Source organism: Cricetulus griseus (genome assembly GCF_003668045.3).
Source record: "Cricetulus griseus strain 17A/GY chromosome 1 unlocalized genomic scaffold, alternate assembly CriGri-PICRH-1.0 chr1_1, whole genome shotgun sequence".
Classification (NCBI taxonomy): domain Eukaryota; kingdom Metazoa; phylum Chordata; class Mammalia; order Rodentia; family Cricetidae; genus Cricetulus; species Cricetulus griseus.
Window position 1 is genome coordinate 219,328,344 of NW_023276807.1, and position 14,170 is coordinate 219,342,513.

General features: G+C 42.5%; 1 protein-coding gene across 1 annotated transcript in view; it reads right to left on the reverse strand.

Annotated features, from left to right (window-relative positions):
• Positions 1-14,170, reverse strand: part of Msra (methionine sulfoxide reductase A) — a 328,455-nt gene that overhangs the window by 160,932 nt on the left and 153,353 nt on the right. The window contains exon 3 of the mRNA XM_027390343.2: positions 8,006-8,125. Coding sequence (XP_027246144.1) covers positions 8,006-8,125 — 120 coding nt within the window. The remainder of the gene's footprint in view (positions 1-8,005; positions 8,126-14,170) is intronic.

The window sequence follows — 14,170 nt, forward strand, 5'->3', positions numbered from 1 at the left end:
GAGAAACCCTTCACAATGAAATAAGGCAGAAAATGATAGGACAGGACTCCTGAGGTCCTCACGTACTGCATATACTCACATGTATACAGCACACGAAGATTGATAAAATAAAAATTAAACTCAAAAGAACTTCACCACCATCATGCTGGCTTCACAAAGTAGCTTCACTCCTGCTTTTCTAGAGAGGAAAGTGGCTGGGGAGGGTACCTTGGGGACAAACACCACTGGGAGGTCACAGAAAAACTGCCATTCTCAGCTGCTGTCAGACCTAGCTCCCACTGGGCACCTCTGTGGGACAGTTTGGCTGATGATACAGCCTTGGGCTGTTCTGGTGACCACATGAGCTCCAAGGGGTGAGAGTAGCCTGGTCCCTTTCTTGCTTTTGGTTCTGATGCCATTTGGCTGAGTAGACTTCAAAAGGCTTTTGAATAGAATGATAAACATGGCATTGTTAGGAACATCTGTAAGCAAAATATGAGAAGACCTCACCCAGTGAATGCACAGCCCAGGCTCCTTCACCAGCAATGTGGAGTTTGTATGTTTGGCTAATGTGCCGAAATTAACCCGAAGTGCTTACCCGTTGCAGAATGCCTTTTCATATTTTCATCTGCATGGTTGTTATTACAAAATGTAAGAATAATTCTCTACCAGGGCATTGAGGACTCTGAATAGCTCAATTAGAATCAATGGAGTGAGACAACAGCATGCCAGCTAATCAGCAGGTTTGCATAACAATCCTTGGAGGGAGTGTGTACAGAATGCATGGTGTGTGTGTGTGTGTGTGTGTGTGTGTGTGTGTGTGTGTGTGTGTGTGTGTGTGTGCATGCGTTGCATGTGGCACATGTGCATGAAGAAAAAACCCAGAGCCTTCCCAACCCTTTAAAGCAAGCTTAGAAGAACAAGGTTTCATTAACCATAGGGAAGAAAGTGCCAAAAGACAGACTGGGGTTATTATTTTCACATTGTGTGCCATAAGGATCCAGTATCATGTTTTTTTGCATAAAAGCCATTCATAGCAACTAATGTATGCATACATCTATCTATCTATCTATCTATCTATCTATCTATCTATCTATCTATCTCTGTTATTTATTTATATGAAAATACCTCCAAAGAAGGCAGACTCCTCAGAGCTATGTCACTCCAATTTGGGTTCTAGCAGAGAAAATCCTTGCAAATGGTTTTAGGAAGGGAATGAGTACTGCAGTACCTAGATTTCAGATCACTGTACTGTAGGCAAGTCCTGGAGAGAGAATGGTTCTGCAAGGTCTGTTGGCCATGAGCAAGGCCTTCCCACATTGAAGCAGAGGCCATGTGCATGATGTAAGACCCGGAATGAAGCTCTAAGAGGGATCAAAGATCAGGCCTGAAACACCTGGGATAACCAAGAAAAGGAGTGGCATGCCTGTAATCAAAGAGTTTGGGAAGATGAGGCAGGAGGACTACAAATATCCAGCCAGCCTGAGCTACAGTAGGACCATCACAAAACAAAACAACACCAACCCCACAGCAGAGTGCTCTAGGAAAAGGAACATGGGGGCCTGGGCTGCAGGCCCAGCATTTGACAAGCCTCAGGGAAGAAAGTTTGGACACATGTCCCAATAGAATTAGTACTCGTAACACAGGTCTGTGAGTGAGAAGTAAAGAAATCATATCACAATGGAATGTGGGGTCTGTGTTGTAGATGGATGTTTCTGTCCTGCCCAGGTCCCATAGCCGTTTAGTCCTTTTCCTTATAAGGGGTCACCTCAACACACTGAAGCCACACCCTAAGGTTTGGCTATTACCTCAAGTCTACTGGCGAAATAAAATGCTAGTACAGTTCCCCTTTTTGTCTAAATAAGAGGGTTTTAAATCTGATACAAAAACTAAATATAATGATAACAAATATCAAGTATAGTCCAGGAGAAGGAAAGGTAAAAACATACACAAATATAGACCTACAACCATCAAGAGCAACATTAAGCAAGAAACACAAACTAAATGTCCAGGCCAAGGGTAATGGAATGTAACAGAGATTACTCCAATAGCTATCCTATTTTGGAAAATCTAAGTCTTGTACCTAATATGTGCTGGCTAAGATAAGAGAGGATATTAGCTGTGACTATCTAGTCTTCAACCTTATCAAAAACCTGAGAAGGAAAAGAAATTACTAGGGTAAGCAGGAAGTGCAAGTGGGTAACTTCCTGAAGGCGCAAGAAATGACAGAAACAGCCCCGCTAGCTCAGTCAGTAGAGCATGAGACTCTATCTCAGGGTCGTGGGTTAGAGCCCCACATTGGGTGCCACGTGTAGACGGATGCTTCTGTCCCACCCGGGAGTTGCAGCCATTTAGTCCCAAATACTATGTGAAGGATGAAGGGTCTCCAGGGAAATGCAAGATGGCAGTCACAGTCTTTGGTGGAAATGTGGAAGTCTAATTCTGTCTCTCAGCATTGAAGGCCTAAACTCCATTACCATCCTCCGGTGCTACCCCAATTTAACCCAATCAGCAGAGAATGATCTTTAAGACTAAACTCACTGCAGACTGAGATATGCATTAAGGATGGCAACTAACTAAATTCGAAATGAGAATTTGTCTGCCTAACAGACTTGGTCTCATTGTATCTTCTGCCTGGAAATGATCTCCACAGAAGGTCAACAGACCAGAAGGTTCTACAGCAGAAGGAGCAGAACAAGAAGCTGGTAATAACACTTAATAGTGCCATAGTTTTAGAGGCTGTATGTCTGCCCAGAGCACTCTAGAGGTATCAGCAAAACCTCCCACTACTGGACTTGCGGGCTCAACTTTTGCTGGGGTCCTGGGCTTCCCTTTATATAGTCAAGACTGGCCAATTGTTGTTCTGGGTCCAGTAAGTCTGAAGCCAGTCTCCTCCCACCCAAGTGATGGTCACTCCAGTGCCTCAACACAGACATCTTTTTCTTTCTTCCCCAAGGGACTGTACTATTAAAACACTGAAAGAAATATCAGCACCCAGTAATTTGTATAATAGCATAAGGCTCAAATCACAAGCAGGGATGAGGATAGCCTGGAACAAACCTGTCACTGAGCCCACAACTAACTATCCCGTTTGGATGTATGAGAGCCAAAGTTATGTTTTAAGTTTTAATTACTGTTCCTAAGAGATCCATAAAACAAAAATGCCTCTAACCTATTAAGTCCCTTGACCATGGACAGGTACTTCCTGAAATGCTGGAGACTGTTGCTTGTTTTCACTCCCCTAAACAAGTTTATTTGACTCAACTGCACTGGTGTGCTTGATCACATGTAGAGAGGAGGTGCCTGGGTAGGAAATACATCAGGATGTACGCTTGCCCAGATTGGATGTAGGCCAGAGGTACACAGGCAGGACGTACATGGGAATATACGCTTGCCCCTGATTGGACCTGATGGGAAATAAAGACAGTGACCTTACAGGGTTGCCTTTTTAAGCCTCTGCAAAATGTGACTCGTTGTCATTTTCTGGGAACCCTGGAATGGTCCTGTCCAGAGTCCATCATTCTGGCCAGTATTTAATTAAAGCTTGCTTCAAATTTAGCTCAGAAATTATGGTAGTGGTCTTATTCTCAGCTAGTGGGATTAACAGATACCAGGCACCCTTACCTGTGGTTGTTTGAATGAGAATGCCCCCATAGCTCATATATTTGTTTTTTGTTTTGTTTTGTTTTGTTTTGTTTTGTTTTGCGAGACAGGGTTTCTCTGTGGCTTTGGAGGCTGTCCTGGAACTACCTCTTATAGACCAGGCTGTTCTCGAACTCACCTGCCTCTGCCTCCTGAGTGGTGGGATTAAAAGCGTGTGCCACCACCACCTGACAAGGCTCATATATTTGAATACTTGGTCCCAGTTACTAAAATTTTTGAGAAAGATTAAGAGATGTGACTTTGTTGGAGGAGGTATGTCACTGAGGACAGACTTTAAAGTTTCAAAATATTCCTGCCATTCCCAGTGTGCCTCTCTGCTTCCTACTTGCAGATCAAGAAGTGAGCTCTTAGCTGTTACTGTACTGCTGTCATGCATTTCACCCACCATCACAGACTCTAACCCTCTGAAACCATAAGCCCAATTAGACACTTTCTTTTATAAGTTGTCCCAGTCATGGTGTTTTGTCACACCCAATAGAAAAGGAACTTGTGTCACTGTTGAATCACCTCCATTTTCAGCTGCTAGTCGGAGTCTATGTCTCTTCTATGTGCCCTATAGAAACTCTGTCTTGGGTTTCAGCTGTCTGCCATCTGCCTATTCCAGAAACACCATGGCAACAGGAGGACAACATTTCTATGCACACACTGCATTTGCACTCAAACACACTTAACTGTCTGCTGAAACTGTGTCCCTATAGGCAAGATAGCATGGTCTTCAGGGGCCTCTGGCTCTGTGGCAAGTGGTTCCTGACCCGGGTATAGAGATACAGCACATGGAAACACTGCCATGGCATCATGTTAGGTGGTCTGAAGGGAGCAGTGTAGGCTATGCTGGTCCTTTGGGTTGGTGTTTGGACAACCCCTCCCTGCAGTCTGGGTACCAGATCCAAGAACCAAATGGAGCCTTAAGATCAGGAGCACTGCTTGGCACAAGAGGGGCTCCAGTTCCCTCCCCATCAACAGAAACCTCTAGGAAACAGTCATGGCTGCAATCACAATTCCAGAGTTAGCTAGATGCACAAGACTATGACTGAAAGTGATGCTGATTAGAGGATATATACTAGTTCATTTCACTCTGAACCTCAGCATGCCATGCCTCTCAGGATAGCTTTGAGGTTTTTTTTTTTGTTTTTTTTTTTCATTTGTTTTTCTTATCCTGTCAAACCCACAGTGCAGGGAGCACTGTGGGCTTCAAAGAAGAATCCAGACAGATGACCTGTCTACAAACCGCTTTCTCAGTCAAAATTCTTTAACTGGCTCCTTCCCATTATCACCCTAGCTGGGTGCTGTGTTCCTGCTACTTTTGGGGATTTGAGGGTTCTACCACTCTTAGGCAAGAGATACCTTTTACCCAATCTAAATTTTATAATCAAAACAACAATAATTTCTGGACAAAGAAACTACCTTTCCTTTTGAGTCTGGGTAGAACTCAACAACATCTCTTTGTATTCTGGAATCAGTTTCCATAACAACCACACCTTTTTTTTTTTTTTTTTTTTGCCCTAAGTTAGCAGTTTGGTGAGATAGCATGGACAGTTTCTCTCTCTCTCTCTCTCTCTCTCTCTCTCTCTCTCTCTCTCTCTCTCTCTCTCTCTCTCTCTCTCTCACCCCTTGACTCCCATGTTCACCCACTGCTGCAGCCTATACCAGCTGTTTGCATGGACTGAATCATACAGAAATTGGTCCTTCTTCCCTTTCAAATTCAAACATCTGTAGGACAAAACACTTCCCACACAGAAGTCATTTAAAAACACAACAATATACTTTGAAGTTCAACCAATGAATAGATCTGAAAGAGGAAGGAAGTGTGAATGGCTGAATGGAGGACAACCAGGCTATGGCAATAGCTGGGAAACTTACACCAAGGCCAATGGCATAAACTAAGAGTGGAGCCACTAAGGTGGAATTCAGGCTACGAAGGCCATGGATGAGTCACATAAGCTCTCTGAGCCTCAACAATGTCTCTGTAGAGGACAGAGAATGGGATGCCATGTGACTGCATGAGAAAAAAAAACAAAGACTTAAAAAGTACTTATTATATAGTGCTTAGCATACAGGAGGAATTCACAAGAACACACATTTTTATGGCACCTTCATGGCTGAAGTGGTATTCAAAAGCAAAACTCATGCTTTTGCCCACAAACCAGTGTGTCAACTTTTCACCAAGGTTCTTCCCTATTCCCTCAGGAGTCCACTATTCCAGGCGATCATCCATAAATAATTCCCTCAAACCCCTTGCTTTTTTCTCCATTTTTAAACATTTTTTGTTTGTTTATAACAAGGTCTTACTAGGAGGTCCAGGTAGCTTAAACTTATATTGTCCAAGCTGGCCTTTTATTCATAATCTTTCTACCTTAGCCTCGAAAATACTGGGATTACAGGCATGCCTGCCCCTCAAGCTTTTATCATTAAAATATAAACTATTTTATTTAGAACATCATTTTATTTCTTGTTTTTTTTTTCCTATGTGGTGCTGGATTGAGCTGAAGACCTTGCATATGCTAGGCAAGCCACCTACCACTGAGACGTATTCCCAGCCTTCTTTTTTCCATCTTTAGTTTTAGACAAAATTTTGCTAAATTGTCTTCCCTGGCCAAGAACTCATGCCATAGATGGGCCTTGAACTTCAGCCTCCTTAACATGTGGATGTAGAGGGCGGTACCACCAGGCCCAACTATATTTTTAAAGACTGCTTGTGTCAACATAGTAGACCACAGGCCTCCAGAAGTCCTCCTAATTAAGACTTTTTTTAGGATGGTGAACAAATACCCTATTTAAAAAATAAAAGCTGCCATACAGTGTTACGTGGAAGAAAAACAAGGGAGTTGTTGAATGCTAGAAACCAACCCCAGAAAAAGCTGGCATTGAGCTAGAACCCGCCATGGGCATCTTCCTATGCTGTCCCCACAGCAGCATTCAGCACTTCTTTCTCTGCAGAGGCCTAGGTGGAAAGTGCTTCCTACTTTGCAGTCCATGTGGTATCTGCTAGAACTGCACACCTTTGCCCCTGGGGCACAAACATGTTCATCGACACTTGGACAAACAAAACAGTGAGAATAGCCATTGTGATGACTAGTCTTGGTTGTCAACTTGACTGCATCTGGGACCAACTAAAAGATAAGCTACTGGGTGCTTCTGTAACAGACTTTCTTGAAGAAATTATTTGAAGCAGTGAAGCCCCCATGAACCGGGCAGTACCTTCTGACGGCAGCCCAGACAGAAGGACATGGCAGAAGGAAACTGCTTTTTGCCTCCTGGCCCTCACTCTCACTGGCAAGTCCATCTACCCTGCTACTGAAGCATTCCCTTCACTGATATTAGAAGCAACTTGCTCAGAATTCCAGCGTAGACTGATGATCCACAGCAATCCAGGAATCCTTGAGGCCTTCAACACCAGGTGGGGATTGTGGAGGCAACGGCCTAGTATTCTCCACCTCTCCAATGAGAGACAGCCATTGTTCAACTGCCTCACCATATCATGTAAGACAATCTAATAAATCTCATATATGTGTGTGTGTGTGTATGTATTCATGTATTTTCATCTTTAAGAATATATATATATATATTCATTCTATCAGTTCTGTTCCTTTAGAGAACCTGACTAACACAGATGTGCTTTAGAAAACATTTATTTATAGACATCCAAGGAGAGAACTTGGCCCAGGAGTGGTAACTGACAGAAGCATACATCACAGTATGGATCCTCATAGTTCCCCTCCAGAATATGTCTACTGCATGAGATGTGTAGAAGCCACTGTAGCAATAGTCTTGATTTCTTCATATCTCACTGTATCCCTGTGGGAGGAGGTGGGCTCACTGCCTCTAGGCTAGACTGTGTGCCCCAGTTTGGTCAGTGGGGCAATATTAAATGCGGTACGTGAGAACAAGGCTCATCCTCTTGCTGTTCCAGGTCTTCACACATACCACTGTTTGCATTAGCTCACACCAGTCTGGGACACTCCCATTTCTCCAGCATCTGAGGTGATCTGAGACCAGCTGGTTGTGAACTTTCCACAGGGTGACTAGCGCCCCCCCCCCCCCCCCCCCCCCGTAAGTGAGACGGATGGGCCTTGAAAAAGAACTGCCAAGTTGAGCCCTACCCAGTTTCCTGAGCTAAAAGCACAATTATTCAAATCAACTAAGTGATTTTTTTCACAGCAAAAAAGTGAAATACATTCCACAGGAAGTTCACCATACTCTATAGCTATAATGGGAGAAGCAAGGAGGTATATTTACAGAAATAGTTTTTTTTTAAGACAGAAAATACATATTTTAAAATATATTTCCATTTCAAAGATCTTGTCACCCACCAGCAGGGATGGGCCCTCCCCTGTTCTTCCAGTGACTGAACAACTGTCCCTACCTGAGCAGACTTCTTTGTAGGTGGGATTGCGTGTGTAGCCTCCTGCAAAGCCCACTTGGGTTGAATACACTCCTTTCAAGAGCCAGAACTTGCGCTCAGCCCCCCAGAAGCAGCCCATTCCTGCAGAGAACAAAACAAAGATAAATCGTGTATCCGAAAGAAGACAGTTACTACGTGTCACCATATCCATCGGGGGAGACGGAGAAGCTCCTCCTATCATCTGATGATCAAAAAGGCCCAAAGGATTTAACACTGAAGAATAATTTAGTGCCAGCAAGATGGCTCAGCAGGAAAAGGCTTACTATGGAAGCCTGGTGACTGGAGTTCCAGCCCCAGAGCCACGAAAGTCAGATACAATGGCTCACATCTGTAACCCCAGGATTCTTGTGACAGAATGGTGGTGGCATGAGGACAGGGGAATCATCCTGAACCACGTGCAGAACAGCAGATATAACAGAGACCTCAATAGGCACAAGGAGAGAACCAGTTCCCAGGAAGTTGCCCTCTGTCCTCCCCATGCAAACATACAAACGCGTGAGCAATGAAAAGTAAACATTCTAAAACTTCTTAACATAATTTAAAGATAGAAAAAGTACACTTTTCTGAATAAGATCCTTTTTTTAAATTTATGTGCATTGGTGTTTTGCCTGCATGTATATCTGTATGAGGGTGTCAGATACCCTGGAGTTACAGTTATGAGTTGCCACATGGGTGCTACCCAGGTCCTCTGGAAGAGTAGTCAGTGCTCCTAACCACTGAGCCATATCTCCAGCTGCACAGGTAACTATTTTAAAAAGATTTCCACATTTACTTCATAATTTAATAGAAATTCATGTAATGATTAGCATCAGGGTCATTGTAACAAAGATGTGTAAGTCCGGGTTGATTGAAATGGGGAAAACATAACAAGATCAATAAAGATTGAGACAGTTATTGCCAATTAACAATTTCACAGATGTTTTCAGCTTTAAAAAAATTAAGTCACAATAAATCTGCAAGTGATAAAGCAAGGCTTACCCAAAAGTAAAATTTTCTCAGTTGGGGTGCAGGGAAGGCAGGGCAACGAAGGAACTACAAAGCGACCAACAAACTCAACCAGCAATCACCATGTTTAGACCAGCAGTCACCAGATCGGTTGGCCATCTGATGCAAACCAAGACTTGCCTCTGCAATCCACACATGCACAAATCATAAAGGCGGCACTGCCTTGACACAGTCCACCTTCTACCAGAAGATTCCCAATTACTGAGTTCTCCGGCTGTTCTCTGGCCCATTTTCACACATACATAAACAAGACTGCTCCATCTCCCAAGTTTTATATGCCTTCAATAAGTCATAGATGATTTTATCGGTTACTTTGTTGCCATAATAAAATGTCATGCATGACCAAAGACAAGTTAGGGAAGAGTCCATTTTGGCTGATATTTCCAAAGCGTGGTGGATCTGGAATGGTGGGGAAGGCCTGGGAGGCTCTATCAACAGGAAGCCAAGGAGGACTGGACGTGGAGTGAGGCTATAAACCCGCAAAGCCCTCCCCCAGTGATGTACTTCCTCCAGCAAGGCTGCTCCTACTAAAAGTTCCTTAACCACCACAAACAGCACCATCCACTGGGGACCAAGTGTTCAAATAACTAAGTCTATCGGGAACAATTTTTTTCATCCAAATCACCACACTAAGTTCTAGGTAAAACAAGTGGGTGAGCTAGTGTATGCCTTTGGAGCACAAACTCTACACCAGCTAGACTTTTGATGGAACCATAAGAACATATTTCATGATAGTCTTAACATTTGTTAATATTGTATTTCTAAAAATTCAAAGCAACATGGCAACTAAGAAAGATAGTGGACAGAAAGTTCTACAGTATTCAGAAATATTCTACTTGCTAAAATGGGAGCAGGAATCTAACAAAAAATAGGTTAATAGCTTTCAACAGTGATAAATCAAAATAATGAAATTCAATGCAGTGAAAATTACCATTATGTTGATAGTACAGCATGTATATGATTATATCATAATTATCTACAGCTAAATTAAAAAGGAAAAACACAATTATATGCATGCTTTTATTATAACTATAAAGAAATAATCATACCAAAATAGACTGGAGTGAAATATGCTAAAGTTGTAACCATGGTTTTTTATCAGGGTGAAGTATGTGAAAAAGGCTTCTCTTTATTTTTCTAAGTTTTCTGTCTCTGGGTGTGGTGGCTCATACTTATAATCCCAGCACCAGAAAGCGGGGGTAGCAAGATTTGCAGCAAGTTCAGGGTCAGCCTGGCCTACAGAGTGAGACCCTAAGCTCTAAAAAGCATGTTTTCCTGTAGTAGATTCCTATTAGTTTAAAAATGTAAAATGCAAACATTTTTTTAAAAAACAAAACACATAAAAACAGCATAAGAATATTTGTGCTTGGAGCTGCCTGTCATAACACTGTCTTTCCTGTTGCTGAGTGAATTGTTTGCTGGGAGGAAATATAAAAATGTATTGAGCATCTTTAAAACTGAGTGTCAGTATCTGTGGCACACAGGGTCACTGGTAAAGCTGGTTTTCCTGCAGTGCCCTTGCTGAGCAAAGACAACAGGACATGGCTGGAGAAGAAGGAAAAAGGGAGTTGAGTAACCCCTGCCAAGGTACAAGGAGTTGTGTGGAGCAGAGGACACCTACTATGGAGAGTCTGTGGGACTCTTTGAACGAAACAGTACAGCACTGCACCATGACTAACAGTGAAGGTGCCAGGGGCTTCCACAAATAGTACATTTTAAAAGGCTATTTGACCTCCCTGATCTTTCAGTGCATTCCCAGTGGGTCCCAGGCTGTCCAGGCCATCCATCTGTATGGTTCAGGGGTCTCCCTTTATCTGTGACTTCACTTTCTTATTAACAATCATTATCTAAAAATATCCAGTAGAAAATTCCAGAAATAATCAGCTCCCAGATTTTAAATTATACCCCACCCATGTAGTATGAGATTTCACACCACTCCATTCTTTCCGAGTCAGTAAATGAGCAATCCCCTTGCTATCTACCCACTAGTGACTTTGCCACCTAAGAAATCAGATCAACAGTGGCAGTGTTCCAGTGCCAGTATTCAAAGAACCCTTGTTGGCCTTAGAATGCCTCAAAGTACAGGAGTGATAACCAAGGGAATTCCAATACACAACCTAGAAGCCATAGATTGTATGCATAGAGTGGCCTATTGCTTCAGGCAGATGAAGGGTCTTGAAGCACACTCCACAGATAAGGAGTTTGACTGTTCTATAAGTTTTTAAAGACAAGCTGTGGAGGTTTGAATGAGATGCCCCCATAGTCTCAGACATTTAAATACTTGGTCCCGAGATAGTGGAGATATTTGGTGATGCTTTGGAGGTGTGTTGTTACTGGTGGAAATACATCACTGGAGGTGGGAATTTTGAGTTTAAAGACTCACTAGGTGGTGGTGGTTCACACCTTTAATCCCAGCACTCAGAAGGCAGAGCCAGGCAGATCTCTGAGTTCCAAGCCAGCTTGGTCTACAGAGCAAGTTCTATGACAGCCAAGACTACACAGAAAAACAAAACCAAAAACGAACACACTATTCCCAGTTTGCACTCTGCCTTATGCTTGAAATTTAAGCATTGAGCCCCAGGCTTCTGCTCTCAGCATCTAGTCCCTGTCTCCTGGGGCTCTGCTCACCAACATGGAATCTAGCCCTCTGCAACCTGGACGCCCAGAAGCCCACATAAACTCATTCTTTTAAAAGTTGCCTTAGTCACGGTGCTTTGTCACAACAATAGAAAAATAACTAACATAGAAGTTGGTACCAGGAGTGAGATATTGTGGTAACAGACCTGGCCATGCTGTTTCATAGAAAAATAAAATAAAAAAAAAAAAGAACCAACAACTTTGGGAGTTTGGACTAGAAAAGTCATTGAACATTGTAAGCAGAATTTAATGAGCCATCCTAGTAGGAGCCTAGAATGCAGCAGTGCTGAAAATCATGCAGACTGTGGAGACCCAGAACAAGGGGCTTCAAAGGGAGCAATATTAGCAGCTGTGCTAGAAATCATTATTGTGATATCTTGGCAAAGAGCATGGCTGTCTGGTGTTATCCTAAGAACTTGCCCAAGTAACACACTAATTTCTCTGGTGGAGGAAATATCAGGACAGCCTAATATTTACTCTGTCACATGGTTATTAGCCATCAATCTTATGCAGATCTACAATGAAAAAGAGCAAGTAGGACTAAAAGAAATACAAAATATACAGTTTGATAAGAAAAGAGTACCAAGAATCTTAATGTTGCAGCCAAGGTTTGCTGACAAGGGGGTTAAGAAAGGCCTCATCTGTATTGGAATAAAGGGAGAGGTAACCTCAGGGCAAGACTTTATCCATCTCAGCTTCCAACTTGTAAAAAGAAAGGCCCAAAGAATATTTCTGCTCCTAAATAGCAACAAAAAAGGAAAATGGCTGCAAATGTGATTCAAGGGGGTCAGGATCTGTCCCAAGCAAGAAGCTAAACTTGGCAGTGTTATCCACATTCTCTGGCTTTAGAGACATGAAGGATACACAAATTGGTTGCAGAATCTTCCTCCAGGGTTAAGAAGAGCCATTGAGGCCAGGCATTTGGCAGGGGAGTATCTACTTGGAGGCCCAGAAAGGCTCCTGCTTAAAGCTGTGAAAATGAAGCCTGGATTACCTGAAGACCCCAAGATGTTAGAGATGCCAGAACCATGGGATATTTGCCAAACAGAGCTGCAGACAGGCAGTGGAACCAGCCCCAAGAGTGCTTATTGCAGTGCAAAACTAGAAGGGTGGAGCCATCAAAGGCTTTGACACTGGATATGGAGCTACAAGATTGGAAGTTTGCCCTTCAAAGGTTCCATATTGCTTTGGTCCAGGATGTCTACACTATGTATGCCTCCAATCCTCTCTTTTGGAATAGCAATGTATACTTTGTACCATTATATGTTAGAAGTATGTAATTTTCTTTTTTATTTCACATAGGCTTACAATCAAGGGATTGTCTTGAGTCTCAAAAAGAGACTTTTAAGCAATGTTGATATTCTGAAAGACTGGGGACATTTGAAGCTGAATCAAATGTATTTGCATTGTAAAATGGCCATGAGAATATGGGAGTCAGGGAGTAGAATTTGGTGGTTTGAATGAGAATCTCCCCATTGCCTCAGGCATTTGAATACTTGGTCCTCAAGTTAATCACCAGCTGTGTGGGAGGCTTAGGAGGTATGACAGTGATGGACTCTTATCTCTGGAACCATAAACTCAAACCTTTCCTGATAAACAGGTTGCCGTGGTCGTGGTGTCTTACCACAACAATAGAAAAGTAACTAATATATAAGCAAAACACCAACTACAAGTAAAGAGACAGTCAACACCCAAAGTGGTGTTGCAGGGTCTTGAGGCAGGTTGATTCCTAATTTTCTGAGAAATAACCATACTGATTTCCACAGCAGCTGTACAGGTTTGCACTCCCACCAGCAATGGAGGAGTGTTTCCCGTTCTCCACATCCTCACCAGCATAAGGTGTCATTGGTGTTTTTGATGTTAGCCATTATGATCAGTGTAAGATGGTATCTCAGAATTGTTTTGATTTACATTTCCCTGACAACTAAGGATGTTGAGCACTTCCTTAAGTGTCTTTCCACCATCTGAGATTCTGTTGAGAATTCTCTATTGAGATCTGTACCATATTTTTAATTGGATTATTTGATAGTTTTATGTCTAGTTTCTTGAGATCTTTGTATATCTTAGAGATCAACCCTCTGTCAGATGTGGGGTTGGTGTAGATCTTTTCCCATTCTGTAGGGAACTATCTTGTCTTGTTGATCATGTTTTTTGCTTTACAGAAGCTTCTCAGTTTCAGGAGGTCCCATTTATTAATTATTGCTCCCAGTGTCTGTGCTACTGGTGTTCTATTTAGGAAGTGGTCTCCTGTGCCTATGCATTCAAGGGTATTCCCAACTTTCTCTTCTATGATGTTTAGTGTAGATGAATTTATATTGAGGCCTTTGATCCATTTGGACTTGAGTTTTGAGCATAGTGATAGATATGGATCTATTTGCAATCTTCTACATGTTGACAGCCAGTTATACCAGTGCCATTTGTTGAATATTGAATATGCTTTCTTTTTGCCATTTTATATCTTCAGCTTCTTTGTCAAAAGTTAGG